This window comes from Triticum dicoccoides, chromosome 5A, assembly GCF_002162155.2.
Source record: "Triticum dicoccoides isolate Atlit2015 ecotype Zavitan chromosome 5A, WEW_v2.0, whole genome shotgun sequence".
Classification (NCBI taxonomy): Eukaryota; Viridiplantae; Streptophyta; class Magnoliopsida; order Poales; family Poaceae; genus Triticum; species Triticum dicoccoides.
In genome coordinates this window covers 96,741,216-96,763,647 of record NC_041388.1, presented here as the reverse complement: position 1 = coordinate 96,763,647, position 22,432 = coordinate 96,741,216, and the positions used below count along the sequence as shown (strand labels likewise).

General features: G+C 43.5%; 2 protein-coding genes across 3 annotated transcripts; one reads left to right on the top strand and one right to left on the bottom strand.

Annotated features, from left to right (window-relative positions):
* On the top strand, positions 1-4,922 carry LOC119299712 (protein FAR1-RELATED SEQUENCE 5-like). 2 transcript variants are annotated; one of them, XM_037576871.1, is made up of 5 exons: positions 1-59; positions 579-648; positions 1,007-1,129; positions 1,893-4,002; positions 4,393-4,922. In XM_037576871.1, exons 4-5 carry the CDS (start codon positions 1,909-1,911, stop codon positions 4,438-4,440), a joined length of 2,142 nt encoding a protein of 713 aa, XP_037432768.1. In that variant the 5' UTR covers positions 1-59; positions 579-648; positions 1,007-1,129; positions 1,893-1,908; the 3' UTR covers positions 4,441-4,922. The 2 variants fall into 2 exon arrangements, with proteins under 2 accessions (XP_037432768.1, XP_037432769.1); XM_037576872.1 differs by lacking the exon at positions 1,007-1,129.
* Positions 4,923-7,544: 2,622 nt separating this feature from the next.
* On the bottom strand, positions 7,545-13,331 carry LOC119299711 (protein NEN1-like). Its single transcript, XM_037576870.1, has 6 exons — positions 12,734-13,331; positions 10,699-10,856; positions 10,452-10,498; positions 9,445-9,508; positions 8,129-8,763; positions 7,545-8,046 (listed from the first exon to the last, which is right to left on the bottom strand). The coding sequence occupies exons 1-6, from the start codon at positions 13,059-13,061 to the stop codon at positions 7,812-7,814; spliced, it is 1,467 nt and encodes a 488-aa protein (XP_037432767.1). The 5' UTR covers positions 13,062-13,331; the 3' UTR covers positions 7,545-7,811.
* Between the last annotated feature and the right edge of the window lie 9,101 nt (positions 13,332-22,432).

The window sequence follows — 22,432 nt, the reverse complement described above, 5'->3', positions numbered from 1 at the left end:
CTCAGCCCTTTCTGCTGCCCTGGCTCAGCCCCCGTGACCTTGACGGCCTCTTTTCCTAGGTTTGTTCATCCCTTTGACTGATGTAATTCCCCATACTGCAAATCTTCTCTTGTCATGGCCAATAGAGATAATAATTCCTGATTTTCCTTTCTTGATTTCCTACAGCTGTACATTTGATAAATAGTGGATGCCTAATTTCACGATTTTAATTTGCTTCCAGTTTTGGAGTTCGCCTGGTTAATTTGTGTAGGCTTTTCCGTAATACACTTGCTCTCACATTTTCAGTTATGGCAACCAAAAATACCTCTTACCTTCAGTACTCATGTGGCATGCTTTACCTTACACATTATCACCTGCACAGGCATTCCTTTGCCTCTATGCAATGAAGTGATGCATAGACTGAATAATGAATGATACATGGTATAGATGTAAGTGGCGCATACAGTGAAGAATTCATGTTAGTAAGCTATTTAGCAGATGCATATGAGCTGGCAGTTGTTGTGCTTCAGAATACTTTGCTATGACTGATTTTTAGTGTGGTGCTAGCTTTTACTGTTTGTTTCTGTCCACCGGTGCAGGTAGTCTTGGTAATTGTGAGAAGCTTAATGTGGTATGGGGCATTAGTGATACACATCCAGTTCTGCTCAGGTATACATTTTATTTCCCAGCTTCTGTTATTATTTTTTCGGTTCCCCTATGAATCGTTCAACTGGTGGTTGTTCCAACAAAAGAGTTAATCTTTATCCACATAAAACTTATGCCTTTTATTCACATAAACAATTTATGATGGTGGTCTGGTTTCTAGGCTCGATTGTTTCTTATAAGATGGTTGTGCACTACAATATTTCAGTATGGTTTCTTCTGCTGTTACAAGCTTTTGCATGTCCCTCTTAGCCTTTTGCTTTCCTGTATATTACTTTGTTTTGGCAGTGAACTACCTAAGAGATAAGGATGCCGAATTTGCTTCGAGCAACTACTATGAATTTAAGAGCTTTCTTGACTGCAGGCCGTGGGCATGACAATAGGTGTGATTGGCAGTCTGACTGCTACACAGAGCAAACATGTTGTCTGAATAGGTTCAGATTTGAGCAAATCAGCTATAACCTGTATGGTGTTTAGATTTGTTATGGTAAGATTTGAGCAAATCAGTGATAGTCTGCTTGAATTTCAGATTTGTTAATGCAAGTTTGCCTCCTCCCAGCAGACACCATTTTGTGCATACAAGATCAACTTCATTTGCCTCACTATTGTGAATGTACTTGAATATATTTGTTAGAGCATTGTGTTAGTACATTATGTGGGCAAGAGAGTTAATTTTTAGACACCTTTTCTTCCCTTTATAGTGAACCGATGCCACTGAGATTTTGTAAGCTTAGAGCCTCGCTGTGGCTGCTGGGTGGGTCTTCGGGCTGAACAGTGGGTTTGTGGGAGGATGCTTGTTGATATATGAATAGTCCTCCATTCCATACCGGTGTCCGACTCGCATTGACCATCCCCCAACAAAAAAAAGATAGAATACAGAAATACGCACACGCCAGCCTCCCTAAAATCGCATGTGGAGGACGTGGCTATAGCTGGGCGCAGCAGAGCCCTCTGTTCCGTCTAGTAATGAATTGATTTGTGGCTAATGTGCAAAATTTTGGTGTGGAAAATGTCTGACATCATCATAGAGTTAAATGTAATTTTGTTCTTAATTTTTGTAATTGAACTAAACTATTCAAGATACTATCGTTATAAAGAACAATCTGTACTTCAGTTTCTGTTATTTGAACTACAATATTTCAAACTGCAGTGGATTATTTTTTGTTAATCGGCATACCTTGGCTTAAAATCCTAGCTCTGCCCCCATGTGCAAGTGATGATACATATCATTCTGTGGTTGATGTGTGCAGAACTTGATATGCACTGATGGAAGCTGCAAGGAGTGAAGGGGATGAGCTGATTGCGGATTATGTTGATTGCCTCATGTCCTTGGACACCAATGCTCAGTCTGTGCAGAACAACAATCTGATTCTCGGAGATCCAGTCATAGAAGCAGGAGTAGCTGCTTCGGTTGGTGGTATTACGGAGCAGAATGCCATGAAAGATTTTGTACCTCCAGAGGACCCTAAAGAGCCATTGCTAGGTATGACATTTGAATCTGATGAAGCAGCAAAGACTTTCTACAATGAGTATGCCAGGCACCTTGGATTTCCCTTCCGTGTTGGTAGGTCTCGCCGTTCGAAAGGTGCAGAGGAGGTTGTCGTCATGAGGAGGTTTGTTTGCTCAAGGGAAGGCATGTACAGAAAGAAGAATCCATCATCAGATGAGGCTACAAAGAAGCGTGAGAGGATGTCTATGCGGGAAGGTTGCAATGCTATGATGGAGGTGGTCAGAGAATCAAACCATTGGGTTGTTTCCAAGCTTGACACAGCTCACAATCATAACCTTGGCACCTGTAGTAGAGTTGGGTATCTTCGTGACAGAGGTCTGCTTGATGCCTCCAATAAGATCACTATGATGGGCTCAGATGGAGTGCCCTTTCTGAGGCAGAATATTCTTGGGGAAGGCGGAGACGCTCAAGGTCTTCTTGATTATTTGAAGAAGATGCAAAGCAACGACCCTGCTTTCTTCCATGCCATACAGGTCGACAAGAATAGCTGTCTAATGAATGTTTTCTGGGTCGATGCTAGAGCTAAACTTGCTTATCAGCATTTTGGGGATGCTGTTACATTTGACACAACATACAAAAAGAACAAGTATATGATGCCCTTTGTTACCTTTTCAGGAGTCAATCATCATCTTCAGCGTGTTATATTTGGATGTGCATTGCTTATGGAAGATACTGAATGCTCATTTGTTTGGCTATTTGAAACATGGCTGGCAGCAATGAGTGGGAAGGCACCATGTTCACTAGTTACCGACCAAAATCGGGCCATGAAAGCTGCAATTGGAAGGGTTTTTCCGCATACCTGTCACCGCTTCTGCAAGTGGCACATTTTGAGTAGAACCAAACAGAAGTTAGCTCATACATACTCAGAGCATCCTACTTTAATAGATGAGTTAGAAAGCTGTGTTATTGAGTCTGAAACAATCAACACATTCGAAACAGCGTGGATGTCAATCATTGATACTTATGATTTAAGAAATAATACATGGCTTCAAGCAATGTACAATATCCGCCAAAAATGGGTTCCTTTGTACCTGATGGATACATTCTGTGCAGAAATATCTAAAGCGCAGAAGTTAGAAACCATGAATGATTTCTACAAGAAGTATTTTAGTACGAAGGTGACACTGGAAGTTTTTCTAACCCAATTTGATTTGAGCACAGAAAACCATTATGAGGAAGAAGCAAAAGCAGATATGGACACTTCTTTAAATTTGGTGACGACAAAGACTGCATCACCAATGGAAAAGCAGGCAGCACGTACCTACACCAAAGCAGTCTTTAGTAGATTTCAGGAAGAATTTACAGAGTCTTTGGCATATATTATTCAGAAAACTAAAGATGGCTGCATAAGTGAATACAACGTCATGAAAGATGAAAATTCATCAGATACATTCTGTGTGACCTACAATGCCTCCAATAAGATGGCAAAATGTAGTTGCAAATACTTTGAGTTCTCGGGTATTTTATGCCGTCATATTCTAGGAGTATTCATAATAGTTGATCCACATTTACTTCCACCTGATTACTATTTGAAGCGTTGGACAAGGAAGGCCAGAGACTGTGGTTTATTAGAATACAACTGCGATAACCATCAAGATGATGCTTGTCAGTCCATTACAAGCCGTTACGATGTTCTATGTGCTGATGCCATCAGATATGCTGAGAAAGGATCTGGATCAGAGACAGTGTACAAAGCAGCAAAAGATATCTTACAGAAGGCATATGAAGAGATTATTGTTTATGAAAGAAATCCAACGAGGGTATCACAAAGGGATGCTATAAACATCAATGAGGATGTCATGGTTGATGATAGCATGACTGATCAGTCTTTGCCTGATTCCAGACAGAAGGTATGCCTAATGTTAAATATTATAAAATTTTCATGAGAATCATATTCTTAAAGCAGTTAATTATGCGAGCAAAGTTGGTAGTTGGTACTAGTGGTTATTGTTTTTGCTTGGTTGGTCAGAGTGAGTCCTGGAGTACTTTTATGGCTTTATGTCAATTACTAAATGCTATGTAATTCCTAATTGAAATGATTCAAAATAGGAGTTGGACCATATTTAAACTTTTTGAGATGAACATAGTATTGCTCGTTGAAACTTGCTGCTCTCAGTTTTTTCTTTTCTGACTGAAAATATGAGATGAAAAAAAAATGCTATTTCCGATTTACATTTATCCAAAGTTTTCTTATCAGAGGGAAGCTATGCAACAACACTGCATTTTGTTTGCCTTTTCAGGTGACTAATCTGCTTGGCCAGTTTCTTGTCTCCTCTTGGTCTCCCTGAATGTATTTTCTATTTACTGCTGGGGATTGCAGTTATCCGCAATGATACACTGTTAATTAGTTTGGTGGAGAACAGCATCTGACCCTCTCAAGATGAAGAGTGCTCCTGGGGATGGTAAATGAAAATGAATAAATGATTATTAGCACAGAATTGATGCTGCAGCAATATGGTTTGAATTTGATTCAGAAGAGCCTCTCAGATTGTCAACATTCTTCTTTAAGGTCGGCGCACCTATTGCCTAGGAGACTCGTGTGAAGATTATGGCTGGTGGCACTGTTCAAACTAGGTAAGCAGTAAGAATTAAACCAGTGCGGCCCGTGGCAATACAATGCTACTGGTGTCCATTACATAGTTCTTTTTTGCACTTTGGCTTGTAATGACTTTGTGGCGGTTAATGTAAATCGACGGGGGGAGGTGAAAACTGAAAACAATGCTATATATTTGTAACATGGAAACTGTATGAGAGGTCAGTTGCTTGTGCATGCGTACTTGCAGAAGCAGTACTTGCAATTTATGAGAGTCAAGAAGTAAAAATCTTTTATTTTAGGAGATTCCCTTTTATTTCAAAAAAAAACTTACGCCTAGTCTAAATTCAGTTAATAACAAATATTATAGCTGATTCTTGATATTATATAATCATGGGGTTTGTTCTCTTTGCGGATTCTGGTCCTGCATAGCATGACAGCAGTGCAACGAGGATTACATTACATAATGTACATGCATCATGGCAACATCATGCTTGATTGTTGAGCAAATACTGACGGGCATGGCAAAAGCATGTCACTCACAACTCCTGAATGGCCACCACATAGTTTTTGCATGGCTACATCACATGCATGAAGTTAACAGGAAGATGAAAACAGTGCTATATATGTGGAGTCCTATTACCACTGCTCCATGGATGCAACTAGCCTCATATTATCATTTCATTTTGTGGGATGTGTCAGGTGCAAATTCATATTTAGTAGCTGGAATATTGGAGGGAAACAAAGATGTAGGTAGAGCACCCATGTATTTTATGCAGTGGGAGAAGCTACAAAAAGAGAGTTACACCTGTTAACTCAGCTAGACATTCCATCATAGGAGGATCTAATATGGTGATCTCAGGGTGGCGGAACCTAGTGGTGATGGGTGTTGGCGTCCATCGGGAAAGGATGAAGATGAGCTCTTCACTCTTCTCCAATGGCACCGCGTCGCCATTTTGCTGCGCTGGTTCTCACCGGGGGTCACACTGCTCCTCTTGACCATGTTGTCTCCCATACAAATATGTGTAGTTCACACGGTCCCCCTACGGGGTTTCAGATTTGAAGGCCTTGTGATTCCTTGCAAGGAGGCCAAGGGGCTAATAAGGATTAATGTAGTCATCAAAGAGCATTTTAAGCTACTTTTCTCTATAACTCCACTAGATCGCGTTGTCATGGATCGTGAATAACTAGTTGCGCCCAACGTTCTTGGACTAGGATAGGTGCGAGGAAATAGAAACCTCTGTTTGGTAGCACAATATGGTACAAAGCTATTTTACCTGTTCATACATTTTAAATGTGGATCGATGTTTAGTTGTGGGAAAGTTCCACTCTTGGGCACCTTTGTGCACTATAATTCTATAAACACACGTCGATTTTCCACGACATGTTTAGTAAAGCTATGCCAGTGAACAAACCACACCTCTGGTGTACTTTCAACACGTGTATGCTCACTACTAGTCAATAGGCAGGAAATCAATGGACCTGCTGAAATTCCTGTCATCTTGTAATCTGGTACACCATGCATACTTGCCAGCGGTGTTCGATTCGTCTAGTTCAACTAACGGAGCAGATTTGAGCTGGCTGCTGCTTGCCCATTTTTGCATCATCTACAGTACATACGAAGAACGTGCGGCACACACAGCATTTACATTTTTGCACCGGGAAACTTAATGATAAAGTCATGAAAAATGCGCATGAGCATCACACAATAAATTGCACACGCAACACACTCAGAGGTCCAGCATGTCCACCATATATGTATAGCCCCTTCGTTCTTCATGGATGAAATACATGCAAAGCTCTACTTCTTCATCAAGTAGACTGAAAATCGATACAAGTGTGCTGTATGTATTTCTTGGATGCAGAGCTTTTGTGCAAGCTTATTGCTCCTTCTTAATTACATATATTTGAGCAATATATGTGAGATATTAGAGGTAAACAAAGAAGCCAATGAACATGTCTTAGTCTTTACCTTGGTCGAAATCAGACTTTTTTGTCCACTTGCATCCAAGTTGTTATCTCTTTACACGGCAGACATCTTCTCATTCGAGAGGTTGCCATCATCAAGCTATCGCTCTGAGTCGAAGCACTAAAAAGAAAAGGACCAGGAAACATGGCAGCATATGAACCATGGGAATCCAGGAGGAACAAAGATGATGACATAGGGGCGGACCTAGAATTTTGGTGGAGTGGGGGCAAATAATTAGAGTGGGGGCACTTATTGTACAAATTTGAAGAATTACAAAATTAATCTTGTAGAATATAAGCAATTTTTACTGAAATTCCAAAAATTGAGTGGGGGCCTGGGCACCCACTCAGCACTATGTAGGTCCGTCCTATAGAAAATTTAGGATGTGTCATGGTGTACAAATCGCAAACGGAAATGGAACCATAACCCTACCGATGCTTTGGTGCGTACCATGGAAAAAAACAAACTCAACAAGTTTGAAGCTCGGATCATCATGGTTCTTAGTTTAAGTGTTATACTCGGGATTGTCATCTTTTTAACGGGACACCAAAGTGTCAATCCAATGATTAATCAATTGTGGGCTGGAGGTACCACCACCCTAACTATATCCAACCAATGGCAGTTTTGGTTGGTTCTTAGTAGCACAAACAGTTCTGTAGATTTCCTCAAAAAAATAAAAACAGTTCTGTAGATACACACAACTAATAGGTTCCATATATTCTGTAGCTGCTAGCTGTTTATCACCATGATATTCAAGAACTGAAACATTCGGAATGGTCAAATACAACATTATTTACCTTTTCACAACCATCGACTCACACTACATGATATCGCTGATCGAGACCATCACACTATCAACTAATACACGTGCAATGTTTTGGAGAAGAAAATCTTTAAACTTATGTTTAATATATATATAAACCTATACATGATCTTTCCATTAACAAATGAACAAATATCCTGTTAGAATCCTTTACAACATCTGGATCCCTACTTCAACATCAGCATCTGCTAGACTGCTACTGGTCAGATCTTATTCACACTCACATGATAATTAGTAATATAAAGCTGGCTGAAGGACATAAAGCCATTAATTAAATTAGTGCAAGAGTTAGCTTCTAGCACTAGTATACAAATCATATGGACTATGACTGGTACTATTTGGAGTGTACAACCAGCCTCTTCGCGACCAACCGGATGCCAGCATTTTGCTGGTAGTCATATATTTCCAGCGAGAAGAATGCATCCAGCCTGTTCCCCCGAACAAACAGGATGTCCAGTTCCGCGGCATCTACCTTGCTAAAAGCAAGCTTCTGAATGTTGCCGCTGGGCTCTTTCTGATATATGTCTGTCAAGTAGGGCGAAGCACCGCTGCTGGGAGTGGTAGGGATGCTGCAAACGCAATTCAACATTACAAATCAGATATGTGAGGCGGCAAATCAAAGACCAGAGATGGAAAGGGGGCAGGGCTCACTTGAGGCGAACGGTTGGACGATTCACATAACCGTACTTCTTTATCAGGGGTCTCCACTCGGAAGTGGTACCAGACTCTTGTAAAAATCTCTGGGCCTGATTATCACAGAATTCTAGAACTTTGCTTAGATTCTCAGGGATATCAACCACCATGTTCAACTTTGGACGACCTGCAGTGTCTAGGAACTTTGTGCCAACTCCAAACTGGACTTTCAAGCCAGCGCAGCAAAGGTGTAGTGGACTATCTTTGTGCTTGATCAATGTTCTCCGATTAAATTGGTAAGAAGGGGTAGTAAAAATCTTGATGCACTCAGTTGATACATCGTCTGGCTCGAGGAACCCAGAATGACCACTGAAACTCGCATCCATCTGCACAGAAGCATCTAATTTCATCTCCTCCATGTGGGATATCAGGTCACTGGATTCCCCGTTCATTGCAGGATCAACTGATTCTTGATTATCTTGATCTGTAATCAAACCATTGACTTGAGAAACAGTACGTTGTCGTTTCGAAGAATCGGGTGATGTGTTTGCTTCAATATTCTTCACCTCAGGAGAAGTAGCTCCATCAGTTTTGCTTCTTGTAATTGCACCCACAAGGTTCTCAACAATAAGCACTTCCGGAAAACTTGCCTCCTGTTAGCAGGATTTAGTCAATTGATTATCTTGAAACATCAAATAGATTAATGGAGTCTAGAAACATGTCATAAATAGGATGCTTCATCGGTTCATTATTCTCCTAGTTGGTACTCCCTCTGTCCCTATCACAACATGGCGCACACGTATTTCGAGGTTCAACTTTGACCATCATTTGACCAACAAAACATGTGCTATGTCAAAAAAAATTATACCATCGAATTCGTACAAAAGCGTAGTTTCAAATGATACAGTTTTTGTAACATTGATTAATATATTATTGATGAAAATGACGGTCAAAGTTTAATCACGAAAAACGAGGGAGTACTATTTCTATCCGTAATTCAAGATCTTGAACTACAATGATGGTTTTCTTCGTTTTGCAGAAAAATAACAACTGCAATTATCAAAACAGGGAACATATTAAGAAAATGAAAGATGTGTTATACGTTGATGATGCTCCTGCCATTGATACAAGGTCTATATTGCAATAGTTAAATCTCAAAAGTCCGTTGAAGCTACTCCAGATGACCAATGCATGAAAAAATGGCAGGAAAAAACACCATAGTAATTCCAGGGAAACAAAAGTAGCAGAAGGTAACCACCATCCAGCTACTACAAAAAAATTGTATAAATGTTTCATGAAGGTCATCTGAATAATAGGCAGTTAAGCAATCATACCAGGAACAACACTGTAGCACAATATTTGAGAACTTCAAGGTTCATCCTGACATCATCCAGGCTCCTGTAGATAGATTTCAAAGCAATTTAGTACAAGATCATTCACTACAGTTTCATGTAAGAAATAAAAAAATCACAGGAAATAATAATATCAACTTGTAACTATTACTTGGTAGTTAATGATATTTCCTTGCAGAAGGGAATGCAAATCAAACTTGATAAGAAACTGAGCAAACGTTGGGCACAATCATGAGCACACTGAGCAACAGATGTAATTCACATGAACCAAGATAGCTGTTTGCAACAATCAATTTGTACTAAGAGTAACAATTGATGGACTGGGCGACATATAATTGTGACATCTCTTGAACTCCGCATGTTATACCTATAGAGAAGAATCATGTAATAGTCTTTGCCTTTTAGGAGATAATGATTTTCAGATGAGACATCTAAGATGGGATGGGGCAAAATCCAGGTTGGATTGGATCTGGGTATACTAAGTGACATGATGCTGCCAAGACATAATGGGCTGGATCACATATAATTGTGACATCTCTTCTGCTTAGCATGATACATCTGTAAATGAGAATCATCATGGATCATGTAATAGTTTATTAGGAGAAACTAATTTTCAGACAAGCATCTAATATGGGAAGGGACAAAAATCAGGGGTGGATATGATCTGGGTATCCTAAGTTACATCGTTGCTGCAAGACATATTAGATAGTTAGGAAATCAAACGAGGCATCGTGCAACAAAATTTCTTGTATCACACTATCCCGACATCCCAAGTAGCAGCATACACGATATGCTAATCTGAGCAACATAACAAGGTCAACGAACAATGGATAGCAACCTAGCAAGGCATGTTCCAGGAAGTGAAGTGAAGTGATACTAAGTGTGTGTGCGCGCGCGCGCTACACAAGTGGGCAAAGGTGACAATTAGTTGCAACAAAGCATTCAGAATTCAGACGAAATTATAACTTCTGGATTAATGTAACATCTACCTGTGCTTTTGCCTCCCTAGACCGAAGTAATTTGCCAAGCTTGCCATCTGTGGATACAATAGACAAGATAAGCATATGAATATTCTTTGTTGCAATAAGGAACTGTCCTGAAAACTTTCAGTAAGGAAAGGCCATATGTTTTTCAGCTCGAGTGAGAACTCAATTGTCCATATGATTAATCCTCATCTAAATCAAAACCTCCTTCTACAAACTATAAGTGACTCTACATCAACACAAGCTTGTGTACCTTCATGTCTCCTGCTCTCCTCCCAAACCTCTGGGTAAGCAGAGGTAGCGTGTCGATCATCCCTTTCGGCTCCGGAGGTGTCCGGCCAATCTCGGTGAACGCTTCCCTTATTCTTGGCACATCAAACCTCACGATGTTGTGCCCGGCCCAAACCCTCCCTGTACGAAATTGGCAAGATTGTTAACGTGAGAACTTTCACAGGAAACAGCTTAAAAAGCAGACATTCAGGTTCAGACCTAAGCAAAGATGATGCTTCTAACTTCCCCTTGTGTGGATTCCATTTATGTATGATCCTACAGCAATTATACAACAACAACAACAAAGCCTTTAGTCCCAAACAAGTTGGGGTAGGCTAGAGGTGAAACCCATAAGATCTCGCAACCAACTCATGGCTCTGGCACATGGATAGCAAGCTTCCACGCACCCCTGTCCATAGCTAGCTCTTTGGTGATACTCCAATCCTTCAGGTCTCTCTTAACGGACTCCTCCCATGTCAAATTCGGTCTACCCCGCCCTCTCTTGACATTCTCCGCACGCTTTAGCCGTCCGCTATGCACTGGAGCTTCTGGAGGCCTGCGCTGAATATGCCCAAACCATCTCAGACGATGTTGGACAAGCTTCTCCTCAATTGGTGCTACCCCAACTCTATCTCGTATATCATCATTCCGGACTCGATCCTTCCTCGTGTGGCCACACATCCATCTCAACATACGCATCTCCGCCACACCTAACTGTTGAACATGTCGCCTTTTGGTTGGCCAACACTCCGCGCCATACAACATTGCGGGTCGAACCACCGTCCTGTAGAATTTGCCTTTTAGCTTTTGTGGCACTCTCTTGTCACAGAGAATGCCAGAAGCTTGGCGCCACTTCATCCATCCGGCTTTGATTCGATGGTTCGCATCTTCATCAATACCCCCATCCTCCTGCAACATTGACCCCAAATACCGAAAGGTGTCCTTCCGAGGTACCACCTGGCCATCAAGGCTAACCTCCTCCTCCTCACACCTAGTAGTACTGAAACCGCACATCATGTACTCGGTTTTAGTTCTACTAAGCCTAAACCCTTTCGATTCCAAGGTTTGTCTCCATAACTCTAACTTCCTATTTACCCCCGTCCGACTATCGTCAACTAGCACCACATCATCCGCAAAGAGCATACACCATGGGATATCTCCTTGTATATCCCTTGTGACCTCATCCATCACCAATGCAAAAAGATAAGGGCTCAAAGCTGACCCCTGATGCAGTCCTATCTTAATCGGGAAGTCATCGGTGTCGACATCACTTGTTCGAACACTTGTCACAACATTATCGTACATGTCCTTGATGAGGGTAATGTACTTTGCTGGGACTTTGTGTTTCTCCAAGGCCCACCACATGACATTCCGCGGTATCTTATCATAGGCCTTCTCCAAGTCAATGAACACCATATGCAAGTCCTTCTACAGCAATTATACTACAACAATTATACTAAATAAAAAACACAATGTTTGCACCTATGTTCTATTTCCTGAGAATATGCACACATTTCTACCGACATCCTTGCATCTGAGAAAGGTTACAGAGGTCTTTGATAACAAGCCATAGGCAGCAAAAACTGCAACCTCATTCACTAGCCATAAATAGAAGAACTGCATAAGACGTATCATTGCTAACCGGCTCCTGCAACACTCCACAAATTCACATACACACACTACTGTCGAGGCCTATTGCCATGAAAGCACGCTGATGGTGTCACCTTTCCATAAGTCCTACGGGGAGAACTGCGCGTAGTAAACAGGAAGACCTACCATTCATTCAGAGATTGGGTGAATAAATTCAGATAGTGCCCGTTTCTTTTAGTAGGGAGCCTAGCTACTGCTGGTGTTGTTGTTATTGTTGTTGACCTTAATTAAATTCCAACCGGGCTCCTTCCCCGTTAGGCTTCATAATTATTAATTGTTACTAAGTCCTTGGCGTGCAGTAGGAGCCGAGAACCAGCTCCCGGTGCTGAAACAAACAAACAAAAAACTAGATGGCGCGGGGCGCTCACCGTGCAGGAGGTCGTAGACCTTGTCAGCGACGTCGCGGAAGCACGGCGCGGCAGCGACGGCGTCGCGCGTGATGCCGTTGCAGCGCACGGAGGCGGCGGAGACGACGCCGAGGTCGGCGGGGCGCACGAGCGTGGCGTAGCAGGCGACCTCGACGAGGCGGCGCGGGCACACCAGGATGGCCCCGAACTCGAGCAGCGCGTAGCCCTGCCCGGCCCGCTGCGGCACCGACGTCTCCAGGTCGAAGAAGGCGATCTCGGCGCCCCCCGCCTGCGGCCCCGGCGTTGACCCCTCCTCCACCCCAGCTGCAGCAACAGACGCCGTCGCCATTTGGGACCCTTCGCAAGATTCCAACTTTCAAGGGAAGAAAGGGCAGGGGCAGGTGGTTGATGGAGGCGGCATCGGGTGGGCAAGCGCTGGATAAATAGGAGGCGGCGGCAGCAGCTCGGGAGAGGGCTTGCGTGGGAGGTGGGGGTGGAAGGAAGGTGGCGTGACGGGAGCGGCGGCGATGGGGTTGAGGAGGAGAGGTGTTTGGAGGAAGAAATGCCGCGGTGGCGGTGCCGTGGAGGTGGGGGACGGGATAGGAGTTCGGATTGGATTTGGGTTTCCTCAAGCAAAACCAAAGTCTACCCTTTTTTTGTTTTTCTTTTGGGGAAAGAGTGCTGGTTACTTGTTGGACGGGAAAAGTTACCTAAACTTAAATTTGTTTTTTCGTCTGACTGATAAATCTACTTCACCACTCTGGATTATTGGAGGAAAATAAATAAACTGGTAGAAATTCATATTTCTTTTGTTTTACAAACCCATATGCTCATATACTACACACTCACTCATATGAACACCTCACCTATATGAGCATCTCTGAGATACTCAACATCTTAAGATTGACGAAGTCGTCATAGACAATTTTGTAATCGACAGGAGCGTACATTGCCAGCCTGAAATAAATTTAAGAAAATATGTTCACCAATTCCAAATTTAGAACTTGAACCCTGATGGGTTAGTTCCACCACAAAAAACCTAATCGTCTGATTTCTAACAAACGTGCATCATCGAGGACTTGCATATTTCTAACGTTCAGAGTTGGATGTAGGAGCCATCGTGCCATGGCTGTTTTTTTCGATAGAGGGTGAATTTTACTGACTTAGAATAAAGCATCAAGTGGATACAAAACACAAAAAGCACACGTCCGGCCATTGTATATCTTGAATGCACACAACCAACTCCAACACACACAAAACACCGGAAAATAGTAAAGTCATACAAGACCAAAGCTATACCTAAGCGGGTAAAAAAAGCTGTAAGGGCATATTTATCCCTAAGTGGTTTTGGTGATTGATGACAATGCTTTTGCGGACTAATCGTGTGCATTGAGCATTTCAGATATCTTATGTTTTGGGCACAAGACAATTCGTTGCCCCTCGAAGTCTAGTGAAGACGGAGTTTTCCCTACGTTTCTTTTCGGTAGATTTGAGTCATAGGAAAGCCGCACTATTAAGAGGGGGTCCGCTTTGGAAAGGTTTGTGTGGAATCATCACGTATACGTCTGATCCTTTTGCACCACCTTTCCTTTGGCTCCATGGAGCATCCTTCGTTTTTTCGTGTCTCTGCAAAATGAAGAACTCCTGGTGTTGTTGTGTTGGGGCATGCGGTAGTACTGCTCATGGGAGCGGGAGTACCGCAGGCCCTTGTGGTAGTACCGGCCAGGGACGCGGTAGTACTGCAGGCCCGTGCGGTAGTACCACTCCGCGGGTGCGGTAGTACCGTGGCCACAGTCCGGGCACAGCAGCATGAGCGGAAGTAGGGGTGGATGTATTTTTTTACATCCGCGCCCTACGCGGTAGTACCGCTCCTGGTTCGCGGTAGTACCGTGTCGGATTTTTGCACAGATCGAAACTCAGCGAAAGTAGCCACGGCTGTATTTTTATATGTCCGTTGCCTTGCAGTAGTACCGCAAGGGGAGCGGTAGTACCGCTCCTTACTTCAACGCTTTAGGGCCCATCTAGCTCCTGTCGCGCATGTGGTAGTACCGCAGTGCCTCGCGGTAGTACCGCACGTCGTAGGCTGAAGTAGTGAATAATGGTTGGATTTGTCCTATCACTATAAAAGGGGAGTCTTCTTCTCCGAGTTGACCACCTCTTATATCCCCAAGCTTCATTGTTGCTCTAAGCTCCATTTTCGCCCGATCTCTCTCCCTAGCCAATCAAACTTGTTGATTTCCTAGGGATTTGTTGAGAAGGCCCCGATCTACACTTCCACCAAGAGAAATTTGATTCCCCCCACTAATCCCTTGCGGATCTTGTTACTCTTGGGTGTTTGAGCACCCTAGACGGTTGAGGTCACCGCGGAGCCATATTCCATTGTGGTGAAGCTTCGTGGTGTCGTTGGGAGCCTCCAATTAAGTTGTGGAGATTGCCCCAACCTCGTTTGTAAATGTTCGGTCGCCGCCTCCAAGGGCACCAATAGTGGAATCACGACATCTCGCATTGTGTGAGGGCGTGAGGAGAATACGGTGGCCCTAGTGGCTTCTTGGGAGCATTGTGCCTCCACACCGCTCCAACGGAGACGTACTTCCCTTCAAAGGGAAGGAATTTCGGTAACACATCCTCGTCTTCACCGGCTCCACTCTTGGTTATCTCATACCTTTATTTGTGCAAGCTTATATTGTGTTACATCTCTTGCTTGCTTGAGTGCTTGTTGTTGCATCATATAGGTTGCTCACCTAGTTGCATATCTAGACAACCTACTTTGATGCAAAGTTTAAATTGTTAAAAAAAGCTAAAAATTGTTAGTTGCCTATTCACCCCCCTCTAGTCAACTATATCGATCCTTTCAATTGGTAGCAGAGCTTCATCTCTTTATTAAGGACTTTGCAGTCCGAAGAGTATGGTTGACACCGTAGACGGTGAGGAGGAGCACCCCGGTGTGATTCCGTCCTCGTCTACGGCCGATGGGGGAACCTCGATCTCACATGAGGAGTTCAATGTGGCGTTGGACACATTGAACACCTCCATGACGGCCGAGGTCAAAGGCATGCTTAAGAACATTCTTGATGGTCTTAAATTATCCACCGCACCTTTGGAAGTGGTCGATCCCACTAACAAGGTGACGGATGCTAACTCCGACAAGGGGGAAGCTATGAGTGACAAAGTTCCTACATCTAGTGGTAGAAGTGGAAATGGCATCTGTGCCCATGTTAAACCTCCACTTACTTATGGAGGACCGGTTCCCTCCACTCATTTGAATCATGCCGGTTCTCCCCCTAAGATTGCGAAAAATGAGGATTTTGACTCTTGGGTCTATCGCTTTAAACGTCATTTAAATCATGTCAATACTAATCTCTAGAGAATCATTGAGCAAGGTTTCTATCTGCATGACCCAAGCAACTTCACCCCTCGAGAAGCCGCGGATCATCAATTGAACGAGAATGCTCTCTTCATCATCCAAGATGCAATTCCATCCGAAGATATTGCGCATCTCCGACCTTTCACCATGGCTAAAGAAGCATGGCACCATGTTGTTTTCCTTTACAAGGGAAGCGCAAGCATTCAACGCTCCAACTATGAAGTGGTGCAAGATGAAGTCGATGAATTTGCTATGAATGAAGGTGAAGAACCTTGCGAGCTTTACCGGAGATTAACCACTCTCGCGGTCTCACTCCGAGATCATGGGAGCAAGGATACAAATGATAATTGGATCAAGCGCAAGTTTCTCAAAGCCATGATGCCTTACCATAAGGCCATGTCCTCCTTCATCCGTCAAAGGCCGGACTTCCACACCTTGTCCTCAAGTGAAGTGTTGAATGAGTTTGTGGCAATGAGTATCTTGGACAAGACCGCCGACAATGCGGTGTTGCGTTCTCAAAGAGCAAAGAAGCCCAACCTTGCCTTGAAGGCCAAGGCTAGTGTGGAAGAAGAGGATGAAGAGGAAGAAGAGGAGAGCAACCCCGAAGATACAAAATATGCTTATCATGAGCACATGGCTCTCGCTTCAAGGCAATTTTGGAGCAAGAAGAACACAAGGCCCGATTTAAACAAGAACAACACAAGTGGTGCGAAGGGCAAGCAACGAGTGAGGACTTGCTATAATTGTGGCAATGTGAGACACTTTGTTGCAGAGTGCCCATATGAGAAGAGGGAAGACAATGGTGGCAAACTCATCCGGAAAGACAAGGCCAAGTCTTTCCCGAACAAGAGCAACTTCACCAAGAAGACTCCTCCCAAGGGGTTGGTGGCACAAGAAGAGTACAATGAGGATGATGATGATGATGAAGACGGTGAGACGGTTGCCATGGCCTCCGTTGCCATTGCAACAACTCCACGAGTGTCCCACTTCGACTCACCCAATGAGAACATCACCGCCAAGTGGCCTCATGGCCAAAGCCACCAACAAGGTAACCCCCAACATCAAAACTACCATCACTACTAATCCCTCTTTGACAGATTACATTGATGAAAGTGAGGGGTCCAATGAGGAAGAAAATGAATTTGAGTCTTTTATGAGTAAGCTCAATGGTAAATCCAAGAAGCACTTTGTTGCTCTCTTGGAACAACTTGGTGAAGCCAATGACATGATCGAGGCTCACGAAGACACCATCTCTAAGATGGAGGGACATAGTCGTGACTATGCCGATGAGATATCAAATCTCTCTAATGCTCTTGAGGAAGAGCGTGGTCATCATTTGGCTCTTGAGGAGTCACACAACGATGATCATGCTAAATTAAAGAAAGATCTTGATCATGCACTTGTTGTATCTCGTGTGCTTAATTCCGAGAAGGCAAAACTTGGGGTTGATCTTGCTAGACTCAAGGAGGAGTTTGATATAATCGACAAGGCTCACAAAGCCTTGAAGGGTGCTCATGCTAGCCTCAAAGAGTCTCATGATCAACTCCAAGTTAAGATAACTAAGGAAAAGGCCACTTTTCATCATATGGTCTTAATTGATAATGCAAATGCTACTAACCCATGTTGTGAACATGTGCATCTTGTGGAGGAAAATGCTAAGTTGAAGGAGCAACTTGAGAAAGGCCTTGTGTCTTGCATACAAGGTGAGAAGAATCTCAACTAACTTTTGAGAAATCAAAAGGAAGTTGTGGCCAAGGAGGGAATTGGGTTCGCACCCAAGTCCAAGAACAAGAGGAAGAATGACAAGGCCAAATGACCTCCTCCTCTCAAGCAAACTTTTGTGAAGGAGGGAGAGGGTGCTTCTAAGGAGAAGAAGAATAATGTGAAGGGTGGTGATGTCAAGAAGGGCAATGCCACTCCTTCCAACAAAGCCGGTGACTTTAATCCTTCTTATGTGTTGTGCCGTGCTAGTGATGGGCATGTTTATGCTAAATTTGTTGGTTCTCCTCATGAGTACATTGAGTGGTCTATTTGGGTTCCTAAGACCCTTGTTACTAACATAAAAGGACTCATTACAAAATGGGTACCTAAAACCAAGCATTGATCTCTTGTAGGTGTTTGCTTCCGGTGGGGGATCATGGTTGCTTGATAGTGGAGCCACTAATCATATGACTGGAAGCAAGGACTTGGTGGTGGACGTGCACAAGATTCCATCTGTGCCCACCAATGTTGAGTGGGGTGATGCCTCGTCTTCTAAGGTATTGGGGCTTGGCAAGGTTGTCATTTCTCATGATCTCACGATCGAGAAAGTCATGCTTGTTGAGCCCTTGGATAAAATTTACTTTCCGTTTGTCAACTTGCACTCATGGGCTTTGCCACTTTATTTGATATTGATACCGTGGCCCTCTTGTGGAGCAAGACTCTTAAAGTAGCCTGTGTTGGGCATGTCGAGAATGGTCTCTATGTGATTAACTTTTTGGAGCGACCCACTAAGACCGCGACATGCCTAATGGCTAAAGTTGATGTGGGATGGCTTTGGCATCGCCGCTTAGCCCATGTCAATATGATATCTTTGCAAAGTCTTCTCAAGGGGGACCATGTCCGTGGACTAACAAATGTTAGTTTTGCCAAAGATCATGCTTGTAGTGCGTGTATCGAAGGAAAGCTACACGAGAAGGCTCACCCTCCCACGACTATCATTTACTCGAAGAGGCCTTTGGAGCTCCTTCACTTGGATCTCTTTGGGCCTCCATCCTTTGATAGTCTTGGGGGTAGAAAGTATTGCTTGGTGATTGTGGATGATTATTCAAGATACACTTGGGTATACTTCTTCAAGAGGAAGAGTGAGACCCAACAAACCGTCATTGACTTTGCAAATGAAACTCAACGCCAACACAATGCAAAGATCTTGACAATAAGAAGTGACAACGACACCGAGTTCAAGAACTACACCTTGGATGAGTTTCTTAGTGATGAGGGGACCAAGCATCAATATTCCGCACCTTACACCCCTCAACAAAATGGTGTAGCGGAGAGTAAGAACCGGACGTTGATGGATGCGGCAAGGACCATGATGGCGGAGTTCAAGTCTCCGTACAACTTTTGGGCCGAAGCCATCAATACGGCATGTCATGCATCCAATTGGCTCTATCTCCGCAAAGGCTTGAACAAAACTCCATATGAGATACTCACCGGTAACAAGCCCAACCTCAAGTACTTTTGGGTATTTGGGTGTAAGTGTTTCATTCTCAAGAAAGGTGTTCGTTTGTCTAAGTTTGAGGCTAGAGCTTATGAGGGCACATTTGTTGGTTAAGCTACAAACTCTCATGCTTACCGTATCCTCAATAAATCCACGAGACTTATTGAGGAGACGTGTAACATGGAGTTTGATGAGAATAACGGCTCCCATGTGGAGCAAAGTGGTACTTGTGATGTAGGTGATGAAATTCCTCCCCAAGCCATAAGAATAATGGGTGTTGGTTTTATCCTACCCATTGAGGAACCCCTTGTGGACAAAGGAGAAGGACAATGTTCCACTCAAGTGGAACCATCACCAACCCAAGACCCACATACTTCCGAAGAACAAAGTGAAGGCCCTCAACCCAATGAACAAGATTAAGGGCAAGATCAACCTCAAGATAGTGTTGAACCACCAAGTGATGCCCAAGGTCAGGTTCTCTCTTCCGAGAAAGTTCAAGATCAAGAGCAAGCTCAAGATCAAGAACAAGCTCAAGACGACGCTCAAGATAATCAAGTTACCGCTCCTCAACTCTCTTCTGAGGAGGAATTGGAGTGTCGTGCTGCCAAGGTTGCTTCCAAGCTCACTACCAAGGGTCATCTCACGACGAATGTACTTGGAAGCATAAGAAAGGGGGTAAGCACTCGTAGACAATTGATGTCTACTACACAACCTTATTCTTGTAGACGTTGATGGGCCTCCAAGTGCAGAGGTTTGTAGGACAGTAGCAAATTTCCCTCAAGTGGATGACCTAAGGTTTATCAATCCATAGGAGGCGTAGGATGAAGATGGTCTCTCTCAAGCAACCCTGCAACCAAATAACAAAGAGTCTCTTATGTCCCCAACACACCCAATATAATGGTAAATTGTATAGGTGCACTAGTTCGACGAAGAGATGGTGATACAAGTGGTATATGGATGGTAGATAAAGGTTTTTGTAATCTGAAAATATAAAAACAGCAAGGTAACTAATGATAAAAGTGAGCGTAAACGGTATTGCAATGCATGGAAATAAGGCCTAGGGTTCATACTTTCGCTAGTGCAAGTTCCCTCAACAATAATAACATAATTGGATCACATAACTATCCCTCAACATGCAACAAAGAGTCACTCCAAAGTCACTAATAGTGGAGAATAAACGAAGAGATTATGGTAGGATACGAAACCACCTCAAAGTTATTCTTTCCAATCAATCCGTTGGGCTATTCCTATAAGTGTTACAAACAGCCCTAGAGTTCGTACTAGAATAACACCTTAAGACACAAATCAACCAAAACCCTAATATCACCTAGATACTCCAATGTCACCTCAAGTATCCGTGGGTATGATTATACGATATGCATCACACAATCTTAGATTCATCTATTCAATCAACACATAGAACCTCAAAGAGTGCCCCAAAGTTTCCACCGGAGAATCACGACGAAAACGTGTGCCAACCCCTATGCATAAGTTCATGGGCGGAACCCGCAAGTTGGTCACCAAAACATACATCAAGTGAATCACGTGATATCCCATTGTCACCACAGATACGCACGACAAGACATACATCAAGTGTTCTCAAATCTTTAAAGACTCAATCCGATAAGATAACTTCAAAGGGGGAAATCAATCCATTACAAGAGAGTAGAGGGGGAGGAGAAACATAAGATCCAACTATAATAGCAAAGCTCGCGATACATCAAGATCGTGCAAAATCAAGAACACGAGAGAGAGATCAAACACATAGCTACCGGTACATACCCTCAGCCCCGAGGGAGAACTACTCCCTCCTCTTCATGGAGAGCACCGGGATGATGAATATGACCACTGGAGAGGGATTCCCCCTCCGGCAGGGTGCCGGAACGGGTCTAGATTGGCTTTCGGTGGCTACGGAGGCTTCTGGCGGCGGAACTCCTGATCTATTGTGTTCCCCGATCGTTTTAGGGTATATGGAGATATATAGGAGGAAGAAGTACGTCAGGGGAGCCACGAGGGGCCCACGAGGGTGGAGGACGCGCCCAGGGGGGTGGGCACGCCCCATGCCTTGTGGCTTCCTCGTTGCTTCCCTTACGTGCACTCCAAGTCTCCCGGGTTGCTTTCCTTCCAAAAATAAGTTTCGTGAAGTTTCAGGTCAATTGGACTCCGTTTGATGTTCCTTTTCTGCGATACTGTAAAACAAGGAAAAAAACAGAAACTAGCACTAGGCTCTAGGCTAATAGGTTAGTCCCAAAAATCATATAAAATAGCATATAAAACATCCAAGGTTGATAATATAATAGCATGGAACAATAAAAAATTATAGATACGTTGGAGACGTATCAGCATCCCCAAGCTTAATTCCTGCTCGTCCTAAATTTTTGATGTGGAATGCTACCTAACATATTTATCCATATAATCTTCTTTGTTGTGGCAAGAATATTCAGATTCATAAGATTCAAGATAAAAGTTTAATATTGACATAAAAATAATAATATTTCAAGCATACTAACTAAGCAATCATGTCTTCTCAAAATAACATGGCCAAAGAAAGTTCATCCCTACAAAATCATTGTAACGCCCGGATACTCTTGCTACAGTAATTCCACGCTAATCATGCCACGTCACCTTGATTACTGTTGCTAATCTTACGTTAGTTCAAACCGCGTCAAATTCAAATTTAAATTAATGTAAACAACAAAAGTTTTCAAAAGCTGTAACAAAAATGTTCGGGCGGTGCTGAATATTACAAGGGTAATTATAGTAAAAAAACACAATTTTATAAAATCCTTGAATGCGCTAAAATTAATTAAAACAGAAAAGGAAAAAACTAAAAGAAAAAGAAAATACAAAAGAGAAAACAAAACAAAACAAGAAAAAAGAATAAAAGGCCCCCGTGGCCCACCTGGGCCTCGGCCCAACTAGCCGGCCCACTCGGACCGAGCCACCCCACTACCTAACCCCCCTCTCCCCCCGTGACCTAGCCCACTCCCCACTCGCATCCTCCCACTCCCGCACATCTCTCCTCCAACCCCCCCATCGATCCCGATCTGGATCAGGAAAAGGGAGGGCTCGGACACCGCCGCCTAGGACCACCCCGCCTCCCTGGCGACGCCCGCCGCCGCCGGACCTCCACCCTCATCCTCGCGCCTCCGCCCCC

Excerpts from the sequence above, each read along its gene's own strand:
- LOC119299712 (XM_037576872.1), top strand. The coding sequence starts at position 1,909 with ATGGAAGCTGCAAGGAGTGAAGGGGATGAGCTGATTGCGGATTATGTT. Across the intron at positions 4,003-4,392 it reads TGCCTGATTCCAGACAGAAG|GTGACTAATCTGCTTGGCCA; the intron begins GTATGCCTAATG and ends TTGCCTTTTCAG.
- LOC119299711 (XM_037576870.1), bottom strand. The coding sequence starts at position 13,061 with ATGGCGACGGCGTCTGTTGCTGCAGCTGGGGTGGAGGAGGGGTCAACG. Across the intron at positions 9,509-10,451 it reads CTAGGGAGGCAAAAGCACAG|GAGCCTGGATGATGTCAGGA; the intron begins GTAGATGTTACA and ends ATCTATCTACAG. Across the intron at positions 8,764-9,444 it reads GTGCTACAGTGTTGTTCCTG|GAGGCAAGTTTTCCGGAAGT; the intron begins GTATGATTGCTT and ends TCCTGCTAACAG.